Genomic DNA, 27,657 nt, shown 5'->3' with positions numbered 1-27,657 from the left:
ACCAACAGACAACCTTTAGACTTGGTGAAAGATTAGGACATCTTTTTTGGGATTCAACGTTGGTGAATGAGGGATTGCTGTTGATATTACGAGTCTGCGGACAAGAAGTCTGTGGACAAGAAGTCTGTGTGGACCAAGTGGAAGATGAAGTTCGAACACCTACTCTCGGTTGTCAATGGATTTGGACGGTTCCAGATTATGATCATTATCATCAGCTTTATTGGTCGATTCACCCTGCCGTGTCACTTCCTGCTGAACAACTTCATTGCCGCCGTACCCTCTCACCACTGTGACCTCAGCGCTCTGGATGATGGCAGCCTCTTTGGGAATCTGACCCAGGAGCAGAGACTGACTGTCAGCATTCCAGTACAGGAAGATGGGACTCCAAGCTCCTGTAAGATGTTCCCAGAGCCCCAGTTCCAGCTCCTTTCCAACTCCAATGACCGTGACCTAGTTACAGTCCCCTGTCAGAATGGATGGGCATATGACAACAGCACCTTCAAATCCACTCTGGCTACAGAGGTAAGTCTTACTGTCTCTTTGTCACAAGACTATAGAAGTCGAAAGGTCATGTTGTACTCATTGACTGTCATTATTTGACCACTACAGATGTTGCATATAATTTAAGTGTTATTCGTACTTTCAAAGCATATTTGAATATTGTTGCATTGCTAGCTACTCAATGAAAGTCTTTCACAAAAGGAAAGTAGAGAGGCCATTCTCATTTATACATTGAAGGAGTTTATTCTTAATTCCACCTCTCTCATCAGTGGGACTTGGTGTGTGACCAGAAAGGGCAAAATAAGGCGACAACAACCATCTTCTTCATAGGAGTGATGTTCGGAGCTATGACCTTTGGAAGCCTGAGTGACAGGTAAGTTAACAGTCATTTATTCATTCACAGACAGTATATTTTACAGTCACCTTTAACCTAATCTCTTATGTATAGATGCATGTATCAGAACTGCTATTTTAGTGTCTGTCAACAGACTATGGGATGCTACGATTGTCATTGATCATTTGGACAAATCGCGATTTTGCAGGTGTTAGTATGTTTTGGCCCATAGCCTTGTTTCTTTTTGACCATTTGAATAGAATACTGTTGCATTGAGGTACTTACTTGTTACCCAATAATGGTTTGATATTGATATAAAAACTGCTGCATTTGGACTTAAATATTTTTAAATAAATCCAATCAAGAGGAATTTTGTTTTTGTATTCTCTCTACATAATAAGATTATCTTTCTAATTGAAAAAGGGGAACTGCCTCATGCTACAGAAACAGGAGAGGCTTCTGCCCTATGGGCCGTTCTGGCTCGGATAAGGCTACTGAATGTACAGATGTAGGATCTTAATTTGAGCCAGTTTGCTATAGAAAATAATCCTGCAGCAACAGGAAATGTGAATTATTATGTGGATTAGAATTAATGAACATTTTTGTAGGGGTTGATCATTTTTTTGTCAGGGAAAATCAAATTTGAAAGTGGAAATTACAAATATCAGAAGCCAGGAAAGGTCTTCTGCGATATGGTGATCAAATTAAGATCCTACACCTGTATGTAGATGTTTCTGTTCAATCTTCTCTTTACATGTCTTTTTTTCTCTAGGTTTGGTAGGAAGCCCATGCTCCTGGTGTCCTATATCTCTGGCATGCTGTTTGGTGTTGCCAGTGCTTTCTCCACTTCCTTCATCATGTTCGCTGTGCTCAGGTTCTTCACTGGGTTCGGTATCACCGGCATCGTTATCGTCTCATCAGTACTCAGTAATTATACACATGCACACAGGCTCACACAAACACACCCACACTCAAATATGAAGCCCACCCACTAGACAAATACAGAAAACCCACGTTGCACCCCAGACACTACCCTCTCCTCATCTGGGGTTGTGTTGTGGTGTTGTCCCATCTCTTCAGGTGTGGAGTGGGTGGACATTGAGCACAGAAAGCTGGTGGGAGTGATTGACAGCCTGTCCTGGACGTTTGGTTACTGCATGATTCCAGCCATAGCCTACTGTGTGACCGACTGGAGACAGCTGACCATAGCGGTCACCTCACCTCTTGCTCTAGCCATACTCACCTGGAGGTTAGAGGGAGGGTCTGACTGATGGACTGACAAAAAAAGGAATGGACAGTTAACCGTTGCTATGTAATTATGAATGACATCTTTACCTCCTCCAATAGGTGGATTCCTGAGTCAGCCAGGTGGCTCATAGCCAATGGGAAGTTTGAGAAAGCTAACTTTTATTTGCAACAATGTGCCCAGATGAACCAGAAGGAGGAGTTTGGATCCAAAATTACACCAGAGGTAAGCGAATATCAGGATCAGGAAGTTTAAGCAATATCGTAATTCCTTCACCTTTCCTTCTAGCCTAGTCCCATATCTGTTTGTGCTGTCTTGCTAACTCCTATGGTCAGAGTTGGCAAGACAGCACAAACAGATCTGGGACCAGGTTACTTTCCCTCTGAAAGGCTGGGTGTGATTTTTGCCATATTGCTTATACTTATCCAATAGGTTCAGATGTACACGAGTGCCTAGGTGGTTGAGTCTAAGGATTGGGGTTTGATTTGGGATTCAGCAACTGATCCGCCTCTATTTTTCTTCCCAACAGACTCTGTCCAGTATCATTGTGACAGAGAGAAAAGACAGTCACTCCTACCTGGACTTGGTCAGGACACCAAAGATGAGGAGGCTGGCTCTACTAACAGGCATAGTGTGGTGAGTATCCCCTCTCTCATGATGTCTGTTACAAGTCGCTTTAGTAGATGCATGTTCATCAAGTCTGGTTATACATAACAACGTAAGAGTAATGTAAGAATGTATTGATGAATACAAGAAAATAATCATGAAATGTCAACTTTTAGCTCAACTCAAACTGTCACGACACATGAAATCAGTCTACACAGTTTAACAACACCAACAATGCCAACCTGATTTCTCCTACCGAAGGTATGGTGTGGCATCAACATTTTATGGAATTAGCTTCAACATCACTGGATTTGGACTCAATATCTATCTGACCCAGTTTGTGTACGGTGCCATAGAGCTGCCAGCCAAACTATCAGCGTACTACCTTCTGGATAAGGTGGGCAGGAGAAACACAGAAGTGGGATCTTTACTAGGAGCTGGAATCTGTCTCGCTATCAACATCTTCATACCCCGAGGTGAGTGCTTTTTTTTGTTGATTAGAAAGGTGAGCAACTCCGGTCCAGAAGGCAGTATTATCTTTTAAAAACTGGGTGGTTTGAGCTCTGAATGCTGATTGGCTGACAGCCGTGGTATATCAGACTGTATATCGTGGGTATGACAAAACCATTTATTTTTACATCTCTAATTATGTTGGTAACCAGTTTATAATAGCAATAAAGCACCTCAGTGTTTGTGGTATATGGACAATAGGGTTGTATCCAGGATCTCCGCTTTGCATCGTGCTTCAGAACAGACCTTAGCCGTGGTATGTTGGCCATATACCCCACCCCCTCTGGCCTTATTGCTTAAATATAGGAGTTATCATATAAAAAACTGGGGTTTGGAGCAGGGGCTGCAGTGTGTGCAGGCTTTTGTTTCAGTGCAGCAATAACATACTACCTGATTCAACTAATAGCTCAATTGAAGACCATGCTTAGTTGAATCAGGTGTGTAGCTGGGGTGGAACATACCCTGGCACTTACTAGATTACAACTCTACAGGCGTTATTGCGACTCTACAGGCGTTATTGCGACTCTACAGGCGTTATTGCGACTCTACAGGCGTTATCGCGACTCTACAGGAGTAATCGCGACTCTACAGGAGTAATCGCGACTCTACAAGTGTCATCACATCTAGTAATCAAATCAAATGTATTTATATAGCCCTTCGTACATCAGCTGATATCTCAAAGTGCTGTATAGAAACCCAGCCTAAAACCCCAAACAGCAAGCAATGCAGGTGTAGAAGCACAGTGGCTAGGAAAAACTCCCTAGAAAGGCCAAAACCTAGGAAGAAACCTAGAGAGGAACCAGGCTATGTGGGGTGGCCAGTCCTCTTCTGGCTGTGCCGGGTGGAGATTATAACAGAACATGGCCAAGATGTTCAAATGTTCATAAATGACCAGCATGGTCCAATAATAATAAGGCAGAACAGTTGAAACTGGAGCAGCAGCACGGCCAGGTGGACTGGGGACAGCAAGGAGTCATCATGTCAGGTAGTCCAGAGGCATGGTCCTAGGGCTCAGGTCCTCAGAGAGAGAAAGAAAGAGAGAAAGAGAGAATTAGAGAGAGCACACTTAAATTCACACAGGACACCGAATAGGACAGGAGAAGTACTCCAGATATAACAAACTGACCCTAGCCCCCCGACACATAAACTACTGCAGCATAAATACTGGAGGCTGAGACAGGAGGGGTCAGGAGACACTGTGGCCCCATCCGAGGACACCCCCGGACAGGGCCAAACAGGAAGGATATAACCCCACCCACTTTGCCAAAGCACAGTCCCCACACCACTAGAGGGATATCTTCAACCACCAACTTACCATCCTGAGACAAGGCTGAGTATAGCCCACAAAGTACTGAGTAGTACAAAGTATCTAGTACTGCTGGGATCTGTTCCAGTCTGTTTCAGTTATTCATGGACTCATCCTCAAGATTTAAATGAGGTGCGTAACTTTGAGTTAAAGGTCATGTTGTTCCCATCCTCTTTCAGACATGTCTGTTTTAAGGACGGTGGTGGCGGTGCTGGGGAAGGGTTGCTCGGCAACATCCTTCACAACCGTTGTGTTGTACAGCTCTGAGCTGTTCCCTACTGTGGTCAGGTAAATGATTCTCCTCTCTACTCTCTCTTTAACAAAGGAATATTTGATGGGGATTTAGTGTAGTGGTTGCACTGCGGACTCAAAACCACATGCCCCTGGCGATGGTGGTTCCCACCTTGGTCACTTTCCTATCTATTTCCCTTTACTTTCAACTTTCCTGTGGAAATGTCATTAAGAATGGAAAAAATACAGAAAGAGATCAACATCAGGAGATTGGGATTCTGATTTAAAGTGTAACTAAAGACATGTCAAAACATGTGTTCTGTGTCTTTCTCTCTGTCTCTCAGGCAGAACGGCATGGGCTACAACTCATCCATGGGTCGTCTGGGAGTGTCTCTGGCCCCTCTGATCCTGCTGCTGGACGAGGTGTGGAGGGACCTTCCACAGGTCCTCCTCTGCTCCATAGCTCTGCTGGCTAGCCTGGTGGCCAGGATGCTGCCGGAGACACGGGGCCGCTGTCTACCAGAGACCATCCAGGATGTCGAGGACGGGCAGACAGGGTACGATATAACCTCTGTGATACAGACACATAAGGTTGGATGCAATAGAGCGCATTATAGAGCGGCGCACTTGACCGCTGACAATGTGCCCAATATGCAGAAATCGTTCCACCATTGCGTGGTTGCTAAAATTCTAAAATACTGTCCTATAATTTCAGTTTATGTGACATAACAAGCAATGTAGAGATTCATTGTACCATCTAAACCGTTGTGAAATATACTGTATTTTCAATAACCCAAAATATATTATTTTCTACTTTTTAAAGCTGGTGTACAAAATCTAAAGTAAAAGGACGCAAAAACTAAACTAAGGACAGGAAGCATAAACAATTGGGCACATAGAATGGATCTACCACTTATCAGACTTGCTTTCAATGAGAATGACAGGTTTTTAACATACATTTTTAAGTGAATTTGGCTGGGTTGCACACAGTGTATTGCGCCTTTAAAGGCATTTCCCCCAACGTTTGGGGAGATCACATTCATGGTAAACTCTTCGCATGTCGGCTCAAGCGTAAATTACCTTTAAAAGTCTATTGTTATGCATTGCGTTATAGCCTACCTTGGATTGAATCCCAGCCTTAGGCCGAGAACAAGGGACTTGATCTCCATATCATTTCAGGATAACAATAAAGTTGCTTAGTATAGATTTCAGTCAAAATGGTGAATTAATATCTTTCTAAACATGATTATTGATAATTATGAAGGTCATAGTAAATGTTTTATCAATGATTTGTATATCTATTTCTTTAATGTACCATTCTAGGAAAGGTTTGGCTGGATCCCAAGTTGTGGAAACAACAGATATCCCTCTCAAATCAAAGGACAATGATGAGATGGAAAATGGATACTAAGATTCTTCCCGTATATATTTTTGATATGCCCAAATGTGCACCCTGTGGAATGCTTTTGACAACTTGTAGAGTCTATGCCCGACAAATTCAGGCTGTTCTGAGGGCAAAATGGGTGTAACTCAATATTAGGAAGGTGTTCTTTAATGTTTTGTACACTCAGTGTGTTTGTTACACATCAAAAACAACCTTCAACCTTCTCACTGATCTTATAAAAAAAGATAAACGAAATACAAGAGAACAAAAGAGAAAGAGAGCCTGAAGTGTGAAGCATAATTCAAGTGTTATTCGTCACATACAAATTATAATTTACACTTAATTCCAATATTACATTATCTTATTTAGAAAAGACTCCTTTTCTGTTTCATATCAATGAGGAACAAGATTATCTTTGATAATGTATCATAACTCTTTGTGCATTATTCTTCACCATAACCATTGGCAAATGCATGCAATCAATCTTTAATATTGAATATGAGCCTATTGTTGTATACACATTTTATACAGTACCAGTCAAAAGACACACCTACTCATTCAACGGTTTTTCTTTATTTATACTATTTTCTACATTGTAGAATAGTAGTTAAGACATCACAACTATTAAATAATGCATATGGAATCATGTAGTAACTACAAAAGTGTTAAACAAATCAATATATATTTTATACTTGAGATTCTTCAAAGTAGCTACCCTTTGCCTTGATTACAGCTTTGCACACTCTAGGCATTCTCTCAACCAGCTTCATGAGGTAGTCACCTGGAATGCATTTCAATTAACAGGTGTGCCTTGTTAAAAGTTAATTGAGGAATTTCTTTCCTTCTTAATGTGTTTGAGCCAATCAGTTATGTTGTGACAAGGTAGGGTTGGTATACAGAAGATAGCCCAATTTGGCAAAAGACCAAGTCTCTTCTTATTATTGGTGGCGGCAGGGTAGCCTAGTGGTTAGAGCATTGGACTAGTAACCGAAAGGTTGCAAGTTCAAAACCCTGAGCTGATAAGGTACAAAGGTGTCGTTCTGCCCCTGAACAGGCAGTTAACCCACTGTTCCTAGGCCGTCATTGAAAATAAGAATTTGTTCTTAACTGACTTGCCTAGTAAAATAAATAAATACAAATATTATGGCAAGAACAGCTCAAATAAGCAAAGAGAAACAACAGTCCATCATTACTTTAAGACATGAAGGTCAGTTAATACGGAACATTTCAAGAACTTTGAAAGTTTCTTCAAGTGCAGTCACAAAAACCATCAAGCGCTATGATGAAACTGGCTCTCATGAGGACCTCCACAGGAAAGGAAGACCCAGAGTTGCCTCTGCTGCAGAGGATAAGTTCATTAGAGTTAACAGCCTCAGAAATTTCAGTCCAAATAAATGCTTCACAGAGTTCAAGTAACAGACACATCTCAACAGACTGCGTGAATCAGGCCTTCATGGTAATATTGCTGCAAAGAGACCACTACTAAAGGACACCAATTATAAGAAGAGACTTGCTTGGGCCAAGAAACACGAACAATGGACATTACACGGGTGGAAATCTGTCCTTTGGTTTGATGAGCCCAAATCAAATGCTGCATCAGGTAACCAGGCCTCCACAATCACCCGAGCTCAACCCAATTGAGATGGTTTGGGATGAGTTGGACCGTAGAGTGAAGGAAAAGCAGCCACTGCAGAGTGTTGGAAAAGCATTCCAGGTGAAGCTGGTTGAGAGAATGCCAAGAGTGTGAAAAGCTGTCATCAAGACAAAGGGTGGCTACTTTGAAGAATCTAAAATCTAAAATATATTTTGATTTGTTTAACACTTTTGTAGTTAATACATGATTCCATATGCATTATTTAATATTTAGTTTTAGTTTAGTTTAGTTTATTTTATTTTTACAGGGACAGTGCACATTAATCAACGTTTCAGTAAAAGTGCCGGTTTTAGCCAGCCGGCTAATTTTCAACCGCAGTCCCTGGGCAGGTTATTAAAAACAATTACAATATAGACAATAGCACCATAGAACAAGCAAGACATAGCAACATAGGACAAGCAAGACATAGCATACAGACAGAGCAACATAGAACAAAAAGCAGCAAGACAAAATTCATAAAAGCAACAAAGTGTTTCCACACCTCACAAGCTACAGACAACAGACAACATGGAAAGCGGCAACAATATTCCATATGTGTCATTTCATCGTTTTGATGTCTTCACTATTATTCTACAATGTAGAAAATGTTAAAAAATTTAGATTTTTTTTTGAATGAGTTGGTGTATCCAAACTTCTGACTGGTACTGTATATGCATATATTAAATATATATATATATATATATGTAAAAACACTTAGTGTGCCGGTATAATGCTTTTTTCACTTTAGGTTGCAAACGTGATTTAAATATTCCTAAACATTATTACGTTAATACATTAGAATAAAATGCAGAACGTTTTTTGTAAATGTCCTTTCCATGTGATATCATTTCTGTGATCATGAAAACAAATAAAGAAACATGACCTCATGTTGACCTGTGGTCAGTTCCATCACAACAACTTCAGTCACTCAATTCAGTAATTTCAATCAATTCAGTCACTGAAATTACCCAAATCAAACTGAAACCCCAAACCGAGGACATTTAACCAGAGTTTTCTATTGGCCTTTTACATTCATCTCACTTTCAGTGTGTGGCTAGGACTGGCTGGGTATTTCAGTTTGCGCCATGCCTTCTTTCTCGTAGATGTAACAGCCCACGTTGCCGATGTTCACTCCTTTTGGTCCATACAGGATTCCGTAGCAAGGGACGTGGCAGTAAGGTATCCCTTCATGCTGCAGCAAGGGAAACATCAGCAATGTCATATTATAGTTTTGAATCTGATAGATATTATTATTCAACATCCATTCTTTATCATGAGCCTGTCTCATGACCCTAGACTACAGATGTCAGAATAAGACATACATGAAGGGGCATTTAGCTCTTCTTAATTGCCCCTCCCTGAGGGGATGAATACACTTCTATTGGTTTGATTCAGTCTGATTAAATTTACCAACATCAATGCCTCTTCAGATTGTGTTATAAATCCATGTTTGCATCCTGAAGATGCAAGAGACTTTAATAATAAATTTAATAAAATCACCTTACTTGCACATTTCATTACAAAAATACTGATGCAAGTCTTAAAAGCACCCCTGGCTTCTGTCATATACAGCAGTGGTTTCCAAACCTTTACACTAAGCCCCCCTTCTCACAGCTCTGCAGTGATCACTAGCTGGGACAGCCACAAAGTCACAAAATCTGATCTTAATCCTTACCTTAAAGGGATACTACGGGATTTTGGCATGGAGGCCCTTTATCTACCTTCCGGGAGTCAGATGAACTTGTGAATATCATTTTTATGTCTCAGCGTGCAATTTAAAGGAAGTTGCTAACTAGAGCTAGGGCAATTGCTAACTAGCATTAGTGCAATGACTGGAAGTCTATGGGTATCTGCTAACATACTAGTAGATACCCATAGACTTCCAGGCTAGCATGCTAGTAGATACCCATAGACTTCCAGTCATTGCGCTAATGCTAGTTAGCATTGGCACACAAAATGACCTCTTACTTCCTTCATACTGGACATAGAGACATTAAAATGGTATCCACAAGTTCCCCTGACTCTGGGGAAGTAGATAAAGGGTCTCCTTGCCAAAATCTAGTATTCCTTTAATCTAGTATTCCTAAACTTAACCACACTGCTAACCCTAATGCCTAACCCCAACATTAAATTAAGACCAAAAATAAAGTTTTTGTTTTCATGAATTTTTTGGATAAAGCCAATTTTGCACCATCTAGCAGAAATCAGTCAGTTCTGCCACCAGGGCAAGATTCATGACAATAAACGTCAACCTACCTTTTTAAAGCTAATTTCTTGCAATTGTACACATTTTGCTTGCCCCTCAGGTGAACCCCACCGTTTGGGAACCACTACAGTAATAATGTGGATATAATACCTCAGCATGTCCACCAGAGGTCAGTGTCTTCTTACACCTCTCACAGCGCAGGCACGGTCTGTGCCAGTTCCTACCCAGGGACATCACCTTCTCTGCTGCACACACAGACAATCACGTCACTACTACCACCTCATTCAGCTGGCATGTCAGGATCATTAATAAACAGTGCACATGGTTCTGTGTGGCTCAGTTGGTAAAAATGTGGTGATTGCAATGCTAAGGTCTCCCGAGTGGTGCAGCGGTCAAAGGCACTGCATCTCAGTGCTTTAGGCGTCACTACAGACACCCTGGTTCAAATCCAGGCTGTATCACAACCGACTATCATTGGGAGTCCCATAGGGCGGTGCAAAATTGGCCCAGCGTCATCCGGGTTTGGCCAGTGTAGGCTGTCATTGTAAATAAGAATTTGTTCTTAACTGACTTGCCAAATTAAATAAAGGTTACACAAGGATGTGGGTTCAATTTCCACCAAAAATATATGCACTCACTGTACTGTATGTTGCTTTGAAAATATAAACATCTGCTAAACTAACATAGAAAATAAACATAAGAAAGCAAATGTTGAAAATAACAGTCTGACCAAAACATACCGAAATAGACCACTTTCTCACAGCCAGGACAGAGAGAGGTCTCTCCAGCAAATGTCCTGGTTGGAGGGGGAAGAACTGGGAAAAACAACAGTGACTGGAGGTTATTCATAAGTTCACCCCACATAAATTAATAAATTAACCTCACTTAAACTCAGAAATGAACCCCACAGAAACATGCAGATTGTATTCCTCCAACCAGACAGCAAATATAAGAACAGACACAAACTCAGCATACCAGTGACCGAGTCCAGCTGCTACTGTAAAATAAATGTAATCTCCTACTTTACAGAATTATTCAATATACACAACTTATCTATTCTAAGTTAACCACGCAGTTTGCAGATTGAATAGTAACGCATTGTGATACATACATAGTTTTTTTTAATCAAAAGGCAAAGCTTCAACAGATTATAAATCATTATAATCGTAATAACGAGCAATCAGCAACTCTCCCACCCCTTCCGTCAAAATCATTTTAATCTTCAAAGGAAATGCTAAGCACAAATTGTGGAGAAGATCTTTTAAAAAGATCTGTTGGTCAATCTTGAATCTTGTAATCAGAGATGGTTCTTTGAAGACATAGTCAGAGATAGACATCTCTTGTGCTGCAAATCACTTCAAAACCATTGGTCCTGATTTAGAGGGTTTATATCTTAGAAATGTATCTTAGATACAAGCCATCCTTTTATATAACTCAAAGTAACGTGTCAATTTTACTTGGAACATTACGTCCCTTGTCACATGTGAAGTGTCACTAACACAATTGGCTCGTCTGTAGGAAAAGCCTCATTAAGGCAAAATATTTCAGGAAGTGAGCCAATCAAAGCTGGCCAATGAAAATTCCTCATTCCTCCCCAGTGACAAACAGAGGGTCATTGCAAGTGCGTGTATGTTTGTGTGTGAAACAAGACAGTCGTTACAACCATTTGGTGGTGAGTAACCCTCTCTCTATTCCCTTTATGTTGCTATATTTAACCCTTAACGGTCATACTTGGAGCACTTGGCAAGGCCAGTTTATTTGAGCAGCCCTGATTAAAAAGGATGGGTTCAAATCAAATCAAACTTTATTTGTTACATGAGCCGAATACAACATGTAACCTTACCGTGAAATGCTTACTTACAAGCCCTTAACCAACAGTGTGTGTGTGCGCGAGGTTGCGAGAGCTAAGGAGGGTATTTGTTTTTCATCAAGACAATATGTTACTCTAAGCTCCCTTAATTAATAATACTACTACTCCCCTCGCTTTAGCCTGGTCCCAAATCGGTTTGTGCTGTCTTGCTCAGCTCCCGTGGACATTGTTTAGCATGACAAATAGATCTGGGATCTACTGTCCCTTGCCTTTGGGTTGGTTCCAGGTGACCTGCATGGTGGTCCATGGTGTGGTGGGGGATCCCTCGGAGGGGCAGTCGAAGGTGGGTTGAGGAGTCTCGTAGATGTAGGAGCCTGCCCCTCCGATGTTCACACCTGGAGGAGAGGAGAGGAGAGGAATTTGGTTGTCAGTGTGATTTATTTTAAAAAGGAAATGTTTTAAGCCCCAGTAGAGGTCCTACTGCATAACTCCCATCTTGGATGATAGACTGAAAACAGAGGAGGAAGAGACCAAGGGGAAATGCCTGTTGTTTTTCAGTTGGGTTTGAGGTTCCTTTATCCAAACATCCAGAACCAAACCCCGCCCCCATCCAACCCAAACCACCAGAGACACACACATTCCAGACAAATTCCTTGTTTCTGTATGTATGTATGGACTGGGGTCAACTCAACTGTAATGTAGGATGATCTCATTCTTTATGGATAATCTATGAAGCTCCTCAAAATAATTTTCTTTGATATGAGCGCAAGTTTGTCAGACGTGTAACCCTCTTTACATTAAACTTCCCCAGTCTAATGAACCTCCCCTATTGACCCCTAACTACTGGAACCGAGGTCCCATCTAGGAAATTAGATGACACTTTCTCTTCCAGGTGTTATGGCACCCCTACAACAACAATCATGTAATATGCAGGCATGGTCATATTAGGTTGCTGGTTGCCTCTGTAGTCGGTTTTCAATAGAGTGAAACATTGCACTCAATAAACTGTGGTAGCTTTCAACAGTGTGTGGATATGTATATTTCTTTCAGTTCTTCAATAAGCCCTTGTGTTCATACACTACTACACGATTAAAGCATCACATTGGGGAATAATCCAATTAAAATCGTGAAATCATGTCTGTGTTCTGTCCAAATGGCACCCTATTCCATTTATAGTGCACCACCTTTAACCAGGGCCCATAGGGCTTTGGGCAAAAGTAGTGCACTATATAGGGAATAGGGTGCCAATTGGGATCTCATATTTACCCAGAATAATACCTATATTTCTGAGTACACCCCAGCAGTAGTCAGACAAAAATGTTATGAGCTTATAAAAATCTCCTTTTGTCGTTCTTTTAACCAGATTACATCAGAGTTCATTCACACCTTCATAAACCCAAAGTTGTATGTATTGCGTAGAACTACATGATGTAATGTGGTGTGGTGTGATGTGTACACCATAATTATGAATCAACTTTTTTAATGGCTCATACAAATCCTAGGATTTTGGTGTGGTTCAAATTTTTGTCAAAGGTTTAAGCAAATTGAAATTGAAGGAACTTTAAGAAATGAGGCCCACCTGGTTAGGAGTAATAATTGAATAGGCTCTGGTCAGGCTGCATTACACCAGGGCAGGAGGTCATTATAGATATATAAATATCTGTCTGGGCTCCACACAGCACACTGAAGAGGTCATGCACTTTGATGCATTGGAAATGCCTTGAAAAACCATATAGTATCTGTGTGATAAAATGGTCTAATGTTTTAAACACTGTTTTCTTAATCATTCAACTACTTTTATGGCTGTTTGTGTGAGTGGGGAAAGGAGTGCATTTGTGATACTGTATGAAGTGTGGTGGTGTTTAAGTGTGTGTCACGTTCGTTATCAGGATCGGACCAAGGCGCAGCGTGGTATACATACATTCTTATTTATTTAAAGAAGGAACACTGAACAAACTAACAAAATAACTAAACGAAACATGAAGCTATACAAACGAGTGCTGACAGGCAACTACACATAGACAAGATCTCACAAACACCAAAGGGAAATGGCTACCTAAATATGATCCCCAATCAGAGACAACGATAAACAGCTGCCTCTGATTGGGAACCATATCAGGCCACCATAAACATACAAATCACCTAGACCTACAAAAACCCTAGACAATACAAAAACTAGCATACCCACCCTAGTCACACCCTGACCTAACCAAAATATAAAGAAAACAGAGATATCTCAGGTCAGGGCGTGACAGTGTGTGTGTAACGGGTATAGGTTATTTTTTTAAATTCAACAGCACTGTGTATCTAAGACAATTTCCCCCTCAGAGACAACAAAGATTATCCTATATGTATGCTATTAGCCATTCTTCCTCGTCATATATTTGTGATGAGGCTTTTTAACAGTAATCTCTTACCTTTGGGTCCAAAGAGAGTTCCATAGCATGGTTTGTGACAGTAGGGCAGTCCATCATGCTGAAAGACAGAGAATGTCTAATATTAACAAATAATCTATAGTCATAAGAAATAGCTGAATATGGTTCATTAATAAAAACAAATATACAATTTAAGTTCAACTTCAGCTGTAACTATTTACTGAAACAGTTCTACTTATTTCATAAATAAACTCTTTACTGAAGCTGTTACTATTTACTGAAACAGTTCTACTTATTTCAGAAATAAACTCTTTACTGAAGCTGTAACTATTTACTGAAACAGTTCTACTTATTACATAAATAAACTCTTTACTGAAGCTGTAACTATTTACTGAAACAGTTCTACTTATTTCAGAAATAAACTCTTTACTGAAGCTGTAACTATTTACTGAAACAGTTCTACTTATTTCAGAAATAAACTCTTTACTGAAGCTGTAACTATTTACTGAAACAGTTCTACTTATTACATAAATAAACTCTTTACTGAAGCTGTTACTATTTACTGAAACAGTTCTACTTATTTCAGAAATAAACTCTTTACTGAAGTTGAAACTACTGAAACGGTTCACAATTCACTGAAACTGAACTTTACAGCGAGTCAGCGTCATTGTAAAGCATTGGGTTTAAACCAATCAGACAGATGTCATATTTCAGGAATGTGACCGCTGACCGGTCACTGGAATTGTCACAAATTGCATCCAATTCTGTTTATTGTGCACTGCATTTGACCTGGGCCCATTGGGCAGCAATTGTCTTTCAAATATATACAAATGCCTTCTCCTCCTGACCCCTTCAAGTTAATTATGGAGGAACTCTCTCTGTCAGTCCTAAAACGGACTGGGCCGAGCAGAGCAGAGAGATCCTTCAAACACCTCCCCAATTCAGACTTTAATTTGAACAAACTGCTTCCATATGCTCTAGCTAGCTCCCTCACATTTTGGGGCATGAACTGGGAATAGGGCAATATTTAGACAACTAACACCCTTCTGAGAGGAGGATAGCAGAGATTTAGGATGCTGTGACCTCACCAGGCTCTTCAAGCTCTTCAATCTAAATGGCTGCATATGAAACCAACCATAGAGGGTAAGTCCCAAAAGGCACCCTATTGCATTACTTTTGACCAGGGCCCATGGGGTCAAAAGTAGTGCACTATTTAGTGAATAGGGTGCCTTTTATGACTCAACCTTAGAAACACGCAATGAATGTGACACACCTCTTTTCGGACCAACACTGGGTTATTGTGTGTGACACAGCTCAAACAGTACCTATATGAATGAATGCACACACACTGTCGGACACAGCTCACTCTGAACACACAGGAATGATCTGTGTGTGTGTTTGTGTGCGTACGTGCGAGATATGTGTGTGTGAGATATATGTGTTTCCTCAAGCAGAATAATATTTAATTACTTGACAAACTCCCTTACGCCACAAGAACAACAAAGTAAGACAAACCAAAACTCCAAAGAAGATTCTCCAAAAACACTGAAGTCTCTAATGAAATACCCTTTTGCTGCGTAAATAGCGTCAGATCATCCCAGTATGACATAAGGTGATTACATTGTCAGAAACAATGGTAACACCGTGTAGGTACATATTAAGAAATGGCATTTAGTGTGCAATTGTTTGCGGTTCAATTGCATTGATGTGGATACAGGGCTCTAAACTGCGATCTATTTGGTCGCATATGCAACAAAATATTTTGCTGTGTGACAAAAAATATGTATATATATTTGTACATGTATTTTCTCATAATAATTGTTGTAATGATAAGGCCTTGCTATACCATTGTTTTCCGAGCGTAGATTTGTTAGCGTCCTGCTTGCCCCATTAATACAACGAAAACTAACCATAGCGTCAAATTTAGAAAGCAAAAAAAAGCCTATTATTCCTAAATACGCACATGATTTTCATAGTGAATCACTGAATGTGTCACATATCCGCACTGATAACTTCAAAGTTAAATCACCACTTCCTGCATAGCTATTTCAGGCTCTCTATATACGGACACTGAGGTCTGGAACATGGTGTCTAGGACAGCCTGTGACTCAGCTTGTCCCATGTCTGATCATTTGAAATCATGTTTTTTTCTGGAGAGTGAACGTGCGTCCCAAATGGGATTCAACCCCTGATACCACAAGTATCCGTTACAGACCTGACAGTCTGTTGTGATGTCACACTTTGGCCCGTTCATTGTCACACTGTCACTGAGGGCGTTATATCTTGGAGGAGACATTTTTCAATGTGATGAATGTGTTAGCATTGTAGGCTACAACCTCTCTGACAAGGTCATTATAAATGTATTCTTAGTCTTTTAACATCTACTTAACTTTAAAGATGCCAACATCAGGTACCCATGACTTTTGGCATGTCTGTATTTTCAATGATCCCAACAGCCAGAAGTACTGAGAGTTCCCCGAATGAGAAACCCTTTCAGGAATGCAAATGCCATTCTCCCCTCTCTGTCCCTCCCTGATGAAAAAAATGTATTTGACCCCTGAGAGAGAGAAGGGGAGAATTTGTTATACTTTAAAATGACTCAAATCAAATGACTTAAATGACAATGGACCTACATTCATACAGTTTCTTGACCGTGTCCAGCACGCTAGTAATCACAAAACAATGAAAGGTGGACAGTAAGGGAGCATAGAAAAAGTTGACGGTGAGGACCTTTTGGCAGACCGACACCCCTGAAGTAGATAGTACATGGGCTGGTGACAGTGAACTAGCAGTGCTTGTACATTATTCCATGTACTGTCCAGAAGGACCTGTGTAAGAACAATTGCCTCTCAAAAGTCAAGCATGTGAACCTGTCTCCTCACCACGCGCTCTCACCACTGGCGTCCCCCAGGGCTCTGTTCTAGGCCCTCTCCTATTCTCGCTATACACCAAGTCACTTGGCTCTGTCATAACCTCACATGGTCTCTCCTATCATTGCTATGCAGACGACACACAATTAATCTTCTCCTTTCCCCCTTCTGATGACCAGGTGGCGAATCGCATCTCTGCATGTCTGGCAGACATATCAGTGTGGATGACGGATCACCACCTCAAGCTGAACCTCGGCAAGACGGAGCTGCTCTTCCTCCCGGGGAAGGACTGCCCGTTCCATGATCTCGCCATCACGGTTGACAACTCCATTGTGTCCTCCTCCCAGAGCGCTAAGAACCTTGGCGTGATCCTGGACAACACCCTGTCGTTCTCAACTAACATCAAGGCGGTGGCCCGTTCTTGTAGGTTCATGCTCTACAACATCCACAGAGTACGACCCTGCCTCACACAGGAAGCAGCGCAGGTCCTAATCCAGGCACTTGTCATCTCCCGTCTGGATTACTGCAACTCGCTGTTGGCTGGGCTCCCTGCCTGTGCCATTAAACCCCTACAACTCATCCAGAACGCCGCAGCCCGTCTGGTGTTCAACCTTCCCAAGTTCTCTCACGTCACCCCGCTCCTCCGCTCTCTCCACTGGCTTCCAGTTGAAGCTCGCATCCGCTACAAGACCATGGTGCTTGCCTACGGAGCTGTGAGGGGAACGGCACCTCAGTACCTCCAGGCTCTGATCAGGCCCTACACCCAAACAAGGGCACTGCGTTCATCCACCTCTGGCCTGCTCGCCTCCCTACCACTGAGGAAGTACAGTTCCCCGCGCAGCCCAGTCAAAACTGTTCGCTGCTCTGGCCCCCAATGGTGGAACAAACTCCTCACGACGCCAGGACAGCGGAGTCAATCACCACCTTCCGGAGACACCTGAAACCCCACCTCTTTCAGGAATACCTAGGATAGGATAAAGTAATCCTTCTCACCCCCTTAAAAGATTTAGATGCACTATTGTAAAGTGGCTGTTCCACTGGATGTCTTAAGGTGAACGCACCAATTTGTAAGTCGCTCTGGATAAGAGCGTCTGCTAAATGACTTAAATGTAAATGTAAATGTAACCCTTCCATCCACAAGTAACCCTTAAAGGTGCACTATGCAGAAATCAAATGTTAGTTTATGTGACAAAACAAGCAAGTATCGTGTAGATAATCATTGTACCATCTGAACCGCTGTGATTTTTTTTTCATAACTAGAAATATTGTAATTTTGGCTGTTTGAAGCTCGTGTATAAAACCGAAAGTAAAAGACGCAAAAATTCATCTTAAGAAGAGGAAGCATATAAATAGCGCACATAGAACAGATATACCGCTTCTTAGACTTGCTTCTTGAGAATGACAGATCCATAACTCATATTTCTATGTGAGTTTGGTCAGGTCGCCCAAAAGGTTACATATTGCAATTTTAAAATTCAACTAGTGTTCAGATGAAAGGACAATGACAGTATGGAGGTTAAGACTACTAGACTAGAGAGTACAACCACAGCATGCCATGAATTCTGCTCCCTGTGAACTCTATCAGCAAGTCATTTTTTTTATATGAAAAAGGTGTAGAAAGAAATTCTAGCAAAAGTCAGCGTTTCAGAAAGACATACGAGACCATCAGAACATAAAAATAATAAATTAATTGTTCCCTGGCCCACTGAACCAACTGTCTGTTCCCTGGCCCACTGAACCAACTGTCTGTTCCCTGGCAAACTGAACCAACTGTCTGTTCCCTGGGCCACTGAACCAACTGTCTGTTCCCTGGCCCACTGAACCAACTGTCTGTTCCCTGGCAAACTGAACCAACTGTCTGTTCCCTGGCCCACTGAACCAACTGTATGTTCCCTGGGCCACTGAACCAACTGTCTGTTCCCTGGCAAACTGAACCAACTGTCTGTTCCCTGGCCCACTGAACCAACTGTCTGTTCCCTGGCCCACTGAACCAACTGTCTGTTCCCTGGCCCACTGAACCAACTGTCTGTTCCCTGGCCCACTGAACCAACTGTCTGTTCCCTGGCCCACTGAACCAACTGTCTGTTCCCTGGCCCACTGAACCAACTGTCTGTTCCCTGGCCCACTGAACCAACTGTCTGTTCCCTGGCAAACTGAACCAACTGTTTGTTCCCTGGCAAACTGAACCAACTGTCTGTTCCCTGGCCCACTGAACCAACTGTCTGTTCCCTGGCCCACTGAACCAACTGTCTGTTCCCTGGCCCACTGAACCAACTGTCTGTTCCCTGGCAAACTGAACCAACTGTCAGTTCCCTGGCAAACTGAACCAACTGTCTGTTCCCTGGCAAACTGAACCAACTGTCTGTTCCCTGGCAAACTGAACCAACTGTCTGTTCCCTGGCAAACTGAACCAACTGTCTGTTCCCTGGCCCACTGAACCAACTGTCTGTTCCCTGGCAAACTGAACCAACTGTCTGTTCCCTGGCAAACTGAACCAACTGTCTGTTCCCTGGCCCACTGAACCAACTGTCTGTTCCCTGGCCCACTGAACCAACTGTCTGTTCCCTGGCCCACTGAACCAACTGTCTGTTCCTGGCCCACTGAACCAACTGTCTGTTCCCTGGCCCACTGAACCAACTGTCTGTTCCCTGGCCCACTGAACCAACTGTCTGTTCCCTGGCCCACTGAACCAACTGTCTGTTCCCTGGTCCACTGAACCAACTGTCTGTTCCCTGGGCCACTGAACCAACTGTCTGTTCCCTGGCAAACTGAACCAACTGTCTGTTCCCTGGCCCACTGAACCAACTGTCTGTTCCCTGGCCCACTGAACCAACTGTCTGTTCCCTGGCCCACTGAACCAACTGTCTGTTCCCTGGCCCACTGAACCAACTGTCTGTTCCCTGGCAAACTGAACCAACTGTCTGTTCCCTGGCAAACTGAACCAACTGTCTGTTCCCTGGCCCACTGAACCAACTGTCTGTTCCCTGGCAAACTGAACCAACTGTCTGTTCCCTGGCCCACTGAACCAACTGTCTGTTCCCTGGCCCACTGAACCAACTGTCTGTTCCCTGGCCCACTGAACCAACTGTCTGTTCCCTGGCCCACTGAACCAACTGTCTGTTCCCTGGCAAACTGAACCAACTGTCTGTTCCCTGGCCCACTGAACCAACTGTCTGTTCCCTGGCCCACTGAACCAACTGTCTGTTCCCTGGTCCACTGAACCAACTGTCTGTTCCCTGGCCCACTGAACCAACTACCCCATAGTCTCCAAACGAATGTACACTGAAACACTGAATCAAGGCTTGACTGTCACTTACTGGTCTGAAATTACCTGAATGACTAGCCTCAGTCATAGGAGGCTGCTGAGGGGAGGATAGCTCATAATAATGGAGTGAATTGAATGGTATCAAACACATGAAAGCCATATGTTTGATGTGTTCGATACCATTCCATTAATTCCATTCCAGCCATTACTATGAGCCTGTCCTCCCCAAATAAGGAGCCTCCAGCCACATGTGGCCTCAGTAGCCCTAGTATCAATCAACTCAAAGACTTGTTTGGGCCAGGACGATGACTTACCCCTGGGTTAGGGTATCAAACAGGCTTCCAAAACAACTATAGCCCTTTGACATTTATCCTACTCTGTGAGACTTGGAGAACACTAGACAGGAGACCAACCAGAATATTGGGGCTCTAACTATAATTCAGTTACTTGGAGTCTGTGATAAGTGAAAAATATAATTTAGAGTGCACATTTAGATGAATGTGTTATATAGCCTTTCCAGACACTGGCTAGAATCATTCTGATCCCCTTCTGTAATTTTTGACAGCCGCAGATAGAGGCCTAGTCGGGACTCAAACCCCCCCTGCCAGGGGGCATATGTGGTCCCCCACTGGCTCGACACTGCGTAGTTTTTATCCATTGTTTATTGATTGTTTTATTGTCTTTTACTATTTTTAGTACAATAAACCCTCACTGGGTCTTCATTGTCCAGGCCCACCTGTGCAGCCTTCATTTTGAGCTTCTTTTCAATCTCTGTTATCCTTCTTTTGATATATGTATATTTCTGGGATTTGCGTATTATTTTTATGACTGTGAGGATGAGTCATCCTTGAACAGTTGCTGTTACTATGACTGTACAGTAAAGCTCCTTTCTTACATTTAACAGGACATACTGTGCATGACTAGGCAGAAATGTGGGGTCCTGAGAGATCATACAAGAGGATTACACTGTTAATACTACACTAGCAATAACATAACCCTACACTTTCTAGATACTAATGGAATTACTTTGTTTCAAATATCTGGGATCATATTCACAAAGATTCTCAGATTAGGAGTGCTGATGTAGTCTCGGTTTTGATTTTAGATCTTAATTAAGGAAGATTACATGGACAGTGGGATCCTGATCCCAGATCAGCACTCCCACTCTAAGACGCTTTATGAATACTGGCCCTGACTCTTACTAAAGTCTTAATACTTGCATTCCCCAACCCTTCGTTATTTCCATCCATCATCCTCAGTGTCATATTTGTCTTGAGGAAGAAGCACCCTGGTGAAACGAGAGACAAGTCCTCTTGACAGAGTTCCATTAAACATTCACTCGAATTAGAGACGTCCCCTGAGCTAACATTCCATTCCACTACTAGGCTGGCTAACTGCCATGCTCAGGGGAGGACACAGTGTGTGTGTGTGTGTGTGTGTGTGTGTGTGTGTGTCACATGTCTGTGAGATGGGGGTGCAGTCAGATATACAAGCCCTAGATTCTGAACTTGAACGATTCAGCTCAGTGAGCTAGAAAATCTTTTGAGCGGGACAATGAAAGGTGGCAGGACACTGCCTGTGTTCTAAATGGCACCATATTCCCTATGTAGTGCCCTATATTGTATATTGTAAAAACAACAGGTTTTTTTTGGTCAGTGTAGGGAATAGGGTACCATTTGCAACACAGACACAGTAGAAAGGATCTGGGTCACGATGCCTGGTGAGGGATCGGAGTGGACAAAGGATGAGTGTCAGATTATTCTAAACCATCGCTTTGGTTCACAGACCAGCTACAATCAAAGGGACCCACAAAAACATAGCCGCTCAACAGTTTCATTCTTGAGATGATTGGAATTTCTAGGCCACTGAATTTCACAGCCACTGTTATCTGACTTCTAATGTAGATGCGCCACAGCAACTTTTCATTTGAGTTTATATATGGGCCTAAAAGCAACTCACTTAACTGACAACACCCCTTAGTTGTGATACAGTTGCTCAAATAGCTTTACATTGTATGGGGGTTAGTGGCCTGCCCTACTCCCTCCATCCCCATGCAACCCCTTCCTTCTCTCCCATTCTCTTTAGGATAGAACAGCCCTTCGCTGTATCTCTCTTTGTCTCGCCCCCTACCTCCCTCCCTCCCTTTATTCTTGGGTAAGATAGCACACCCCTCTCTTTCTCTCTCTCTCTCACTCTCTCGTCCCGAGTGGCGCAGTGGTCTAAGGCTGTGTCACAACCGGCCGTGATCGGGAGTCCCATAGGGCGGTGCACAATTGGCCAAGTATCGTCCACGTTAGGGGAGGGTGTGGCCGGGGTAGGCCATCATTGTAAATAAGAATTTGCTCTTAACTGACTTGTCTGGTTAAATAAAGTATAAATAATAAATAAATAAAATCTCCCTCTCTGTAGATAGGATATTTGATTTGATTACGGTCACAGGGCTTCCCTTTACCTCAGCGTGGTTGCCAGCCGACAGGGTTTTGTTACAGCGTTTGCATTTCAGGCAGAACCGGTGCCAGTTCTTCCCCAGTGAGCTCACTTTCTCAGCTGCAGGACAGAAAGAGAGAGAAAATTACAACACAGTAAAAACAATGGAGTAGGCCTTGTTTCCAGTAATTAACATATTTTGAGGCATGCCTTGTAATATGCTATATTTGTTGCACTCGTGAGTGAGAATGCTGTACCAATATTACTCTGATGTGATTATAGTGCCCCATCAATTGAAAATGTATAGAGGATAGATTGGAGTGGCAGCAAGTCGTAAAGGTGCTACGCCTATAATTTCCTTTATGTGGATGTAAGGTGAATTGCAACAGCACTAAGCTGCATTCAAAATCAATCTCCCTCTACCCCGGATCTCATTTCCCTGTAACATGGCGGAGACCCGTGATTGACTCGAGCTTGAGCATTTCACAGCAATTTAGATGGTACAATGATTCCCTACACTACTACGTGCTTGTATTTTCACACAAACTGAAATTGAGCAAATGGTGTAGAATTTTTGAAACCAAGAAATGACAGAGCAATTTCTACAATGGCCATTTTACCCAATGTCCACTAGATAACACAGCTACAAAGTCAAAAACACCTTTCCCATTTTTACAACAGATGCTGCTCCGGCAGGAGAATCAATTACATAAATTACAGCCTTGCAGACCTTTGGCATTCTAGTTGTCAATTTGTTGAGGTAATCTGAAGAGATTTCACCCCATGCTTCCTGAAGCACCTCCCACAAGTTGGATTGGCTTGATGGGCACTTCTTACAGTCAGAATGGTGGGTGTAGCTGGTGTATGCAGTCAGGAGCAGGAGAGCAGAGAATTGGGAGCAACGTAACTTTACTCAGAATAATGAATGGTGCAAGGTAAAACAATACACTTGCCCAAACACAAATACACGAACATCAACTTTTACTCACGGGCAAGAAACAGCACCCGTCGAAATAACCAGTCACTAACATTACAGAACATGACATTAAACAATCCCGCACAACACCATGGGGGAAACAGAGGGTTAAATATGTGAACAATAATTAGGGGAATGAAAAACAGGTGCGTATAAACAAAGACAAAACAAATGGAAAATGAAAAGTGGATCGGCGATGGCTAGTAGACCGGCGAACAAGGAGAGCCCGAACAAGGAGAGGAACAGTACCGGCTGGTACCCCAGTACGCACTGGAAGGGAGAGAGGTTAGTGGAGGAGTAGCGGAGCGAGTTTTGGGCCATCTCTGACCAGGGTATGAACGCCGCCCACTCGCCCAGCCGGTCCTGGCAATAGGACCGCAGAAACCTATCCACATCCTGGTTCACTCTCTCCACCTGCCCGTTACTCTTGGGGTGAAAACCTGAGGTAAGGCTTATCGAGACCCCCAGACGTTTCATGAATGCCCTCCAGATCCTTGACGTGAACTGGGGACCTCGATCAGATACTATATCCTCAGGCACCCCGTAGTGCCAGAAGATGTGTGTGAACAGAGCCTCCACAGTATGTAGGGCCGTAGGGAGACCGGGAAAAGGGAGGAGACGGCAGGACTTAGAAAACCGATCCACAACGACCAGGCTCGTGATGTTACCCTGTGAGGGAGGAAGATCCGCCAGGAAGTCCACTGACAGGTGCGACCAAAGCCGTTGTGGAACGAGTAAGGGTTGTAAACGTCCCTCTGGGCCGGTGCCTAGGGGCCTTGCACTGAGCGCACACCGAGCAGGAGGAAACATAAACCCTCATGTCCTTAGCCAAGGTGGGCCACCAGTACATCCCACTAAGACAGCGCACTGTCCGACCGATGCCCGGATGACCAGAGGAGGGTGACGTGTGGGCCCAATAGATCAAACGGTTGTGGACAGCAGACGGAACGTACAGACTTCTAGCTGGACAAGTGGGCTCTGCACGTATTGCCTGCTTGATGTCCGTGTCCAGCTCCCACATTACCGGTGCCACCAGGCAAGAGGCTGGGAGTATGGGAGTGTGATCCATGGACCGCTCTGTGTCATACATCCGGGACAGTGCGTCTGCCTTAGCATTCTGGGAACCTGGTCTGTAGGACAGGGTGAGGACAAAACGGGTAAAGAACATGGCCCACCTTGCTTGACGAGGGTTCAGTCTCCTTGCCGCCCAGATGTACTCCAGATTGCGTTGGTCAGTCCAGATAAAAAAAGCGTGTTCATCCACCTCAAGCCAATGTCTCCACGCCTTCAACGCATTGACGACAGCCAACAACTCTCCGTCCCCCACATCATAGTTTCTTTCCGCTGGGCTGAGCTTTCTTCGAAAAGAAGGCACAGGGGCGGAGCTTTGGTGGCGTACCCGAGCGCTGAGAGAGCACGGCTCCTATCCCAGCCTCGGACGCGTCCACCTCCACTATGAAAGCCATAGAGGGATCCGGATGCGCCAGCACGGGAGCCGAGGTAAACAGAGCCCTCAGGTGACCAAAAGACCTGTCCGCCTCAGCCGATCACTGCAAACGCACCAGTCCCCCTTCACCAGTGAGATAATAGGAGCCTCTACCTGACCAAAGCTCCGGATAAACCTCCGGTAGTATTTGGCAAACCCTATAAACCGCTGCACTTCCTTTACCGTGGTGGGAGTTGGCCAATTACACACAGCTGAAATGCCGTCACTCTCCATCTCCACCCCTAATGTGGAAATGCGGTACCCTAGGAAGGAGGCGGCCTGCTGGAAGAGCAGGCATTTCTCAGCCTTGACGTACAGGTCATGCTCCAACAGTCACCCAAGTACCCTGCGCACCAAGGACACATGCTCGTGACACTTACGTACCATATGGTCAAGCTGCTCCCACAACGGCTCAATAGGGATGAGATCCGGTGACTGTGCTGACCTCTCCATTATAGACAAAATACCAGCTGACTGCTTCTTCCCTAAATAGTTATTGCATAGTTTGGAGCTGTGCTTTGGACCATTGTACTGTTGTAGGAGGAAATTGGCTCCAATTAAGAGCTGTCCACAGGGCATGGCGTTGCAAAATATAGTGATAGCCTTCCTTCTTCAAGATCTCTTTAACCTGTACAAATCTCCCACTTGACTACCACCAAAGCACCCCCAGACCACCACATTGCCTCCGCCATGCTTGACAGATGGCATCAAGCATCTTTTAATTTGTTCTGCGTCTCACGAATGTTCTTTGTGATCCGAACACCTCAAACTTAGATTCGTCTGTAAACAACATTTTTGTCCAATCTTCCACTGTCCAGTGTTCTTTTGCCCATCTTAATCTTTTATTTTTATTGACCAGTCTGAGATATGGCTTTTTCTTTGCAACTCTGCCTAGAAGTCCAGCATCCCGGAGTCGCCTCTTCACTGTTGACGTTGAGACTGGTGTTATGCGGGTACTATTTATTTAAGCTGCCAGTTGAGGACTTTTTGCAACTGCACACTTGAAGAAACTTTAAAAGTTCTTAAAATTTTCCATATTGACTGACCTTCATGTCTTAAAGTAATAATGGACTGTCAATTCTATTTGCTTATTTGAGCTGTTCTTAGCATTAATATGGACTTGGTCTTTTACCAAATTGGGCTATCTTCTGTATATCAACACAACTGATTGGCTCAAACACATTAAGAAGGAAAGAAATTCCCAAAATTAACTTTTAAGAAGGCACACCTGTTAATTGAAATGTATTCCAGGTGACTATCTCATGAAGCTGGTTGAGAGAATGCCAAGAGTGTGCAAAGCTGTCATCAAGACAAAGGGTGGCTATTTTAAGAATCTCCAATATAACACTTTTTTGGTTACTACATGATTCCATATGTGTTATTTCATAGTTTTTATGTCTTCACTATTATTCTACAATGTAGAAAATAGTACAAATAAAGAAAAACCCTTGAATGAGTTGGTGTTCTAAAACGTTTGACATGGTAGTGTATATCTCTATTTGGTACATTAAATGTAGGGTTTCCTTTATGTTGTTTCACAGGGTAGGCTATAACCAACACAGACTTTGTACTCTACCCTCTCCCTGAAATGTTATTGGACATTTTGACCCCTCTCCCTCTGCCTATAACGGGTTACCACACTTCAGCATAAATAAGGTTTCAACTTGCAGACAATAAATCAATAGACAAAAGTGTATTTCAGCTCAGAGACAAGAGTGGGAACAACCAAGAGCTGCAGCCTGTAGCCTCCTTCCAGTGGTTTAACTTATATAACCCGTGTAACCTTGCCTATACGTAAATAAACATGTAAAGTATTAACTCATCCTCGTTGAATGTCTTGGAATAATCAGTCAACATTTCAGAGACATCTGGTTAAGAATGTATACATGCATTCCCTTAGCCTGGTTTTGAAAAGGTAACTTTAATTATATTTTTCTATTGTCTTTTGATAATACATTATCTTATGATAACAAAGTCTACACTTTTAGCCTATTCTGACAGTTCTGCAACCCAAAGTCATCAGCCGGGACAACTTGGGATTCATGCCTTGGCAGCCCCTCCGGGTCGCCTCAATGCCAAACAGTTCACATAACACATATTTTTCTCCTTTTCACAAAGGCATTTGCAAGACATACAGGGTTTGGATTCAGTTATATTCTATTATGTTTGTATCTGCACAAATTATCCCTACAATAACCATTTGAATATTTTCTTTCAGTAAATTCTCATTTAATTATCGTAAATCATTACCATCACTCTTAAATATATGCAATCCAAATTCTCTGATCATCTTCAATATTCAGATAATTTTTCATTGGCGCGGGCTATAAATTTACAAAAACTTTTCCTTACCAAAAAACACATCTTTTGTGCATCTGGGGCACCTCGACGTCATTCTTCAAAAAAGCTTTGTCCAGCTGACGATCTACTCCCACTCGAAAGACCTTTAAATTCTATCTGTGAGGCTAGCAGAATGATGCAGTACCTTCAA

The 27,657-nt window shown here is 42.8% G+C and overlaps 2 protein-coding genes across 3 annotated transcripts; one reads left to right on the top strand and one right to left on the bottom strand.

Annotated features, from left to right (window-relative positions):
• On the top strand, positions 1-8,638 carry LOC115136305 (solute carrier family 22 member 7-like). Its single transcript, XM_029671890.2, has 10 exons — positions 1-522; positions 771-874; positions 1,608-1,762; positions 1,916-2,084; positions 2,183-2,306; positions 2,611-2,717; positions 2,949-3,163; positions 4,683-4,791; positions 5,079-5,291; positions 6,058-8,638. The coding sequence occupies exons 1-10, from the start codon at positions 145-147 to the stop codon at positions 6,143-6,145; spliced, it is 1,662 nt and encodes a 553-aa protein (XP_029527750.1). The 5' UTR covers positions 1-144; the 3' UTR covers positions 6,146-8,638.
• Positions 6,407-27,657, bottom strand: LOC115134973 (cysteine-rich protein 2-like). Of its 2 annotated transcripts, none has more exons than XM_029669108.2 (7): positions 27,519-27,657; positions 22,730-22,824; positions 14,185-14,242; positions 12,037-12,162; positions 10,698-10,772; positions 10,108-10,202; positions 6,407-8,943 (listed from the first exon to the last, which is right to left on the bottom strand). In XM_029669108.2, the coding sequence occupies exons 1-7, from the start codon at positions 27,559-27,561 to the stop codon at positions 8,806-8,808; spliced, it is 630 nt and encodes a 209-aa protein (XP_029524968.1). In that variant the 5' UTR covers positions 27,562-27,657; the 3' UTR covers positions 6,407-8,805. The 2 variants fall into 2 exon arrangements, with proteins under 2 accessions (XP_029524968.1, XP_029524969.1); XM_029669109.2 differs by having other exon boundaries at positions 10,108-10,199.

The sequence above is a fragment of the Oncorhynchus nerka genome, linkage group LG10, assembly GCF_034236695.1.
Source record: "Oncorhynchus nerka isolate Pitt River linkage group LG10, Oner_Uvic_2.0, whole genome shotgun sequence".
NCBI lineage: Eukaryota > Metazoa > Chordata > Actinopteri > Salmoniformes > Salmonidae > Oncorhynchus > Oncorhynchus nerka.
This window is presented reverse-complemented; position numbering and strand designations above follow the sequence as displayed.

Excerpts from the sequence above, each read along its gene's own strand:
- LOC115136305 (XM_029671890.2), top strand. The coding sequence starts at position 145 with ATGAAGTTCGAACACCTACTCTCGGTTGTCAATGGATTTGGACGGTTC. Across the intron at positions 523-770 it reads AATCCACTCTGGCTACAGAG|TGGGACTTGGTGTGTGACCA; the intron begins GTAAGTCTTACT and ends CTCTCTCATCAG. Across the intron at positions 5,292-6,057 it reads GTCGAGGACGGGCAGACAGG|GAAAGGTTTGGCTGGATCCC; the intron begins GTACGATATAAC and ends GTACCATTCTAG.
- LOC115134973 (XM_029669108.2), bottom strand. The coding sequence starts at position 27,561 with ATGACGTCGAGGTGCCCCAGATGCACAAAAGATGTGTTTTTTG. Across the intron at positions 10,773-12,036 it reads CACCTGGAACCAACCCAAAG|TTCTTCCCCCTCCAACCAGG; the intron begins GCAAGGGACAGT and ends TGTTTTTCCCAG. Across the intron at positions 10,203-10,697 it reads TGAGAAAGTGGTCTATTTCG|CAGAGAAGGTGATGTCCCTG; the intron begins GTATGTTTTGGT and ends CTGTGTGTGCAG.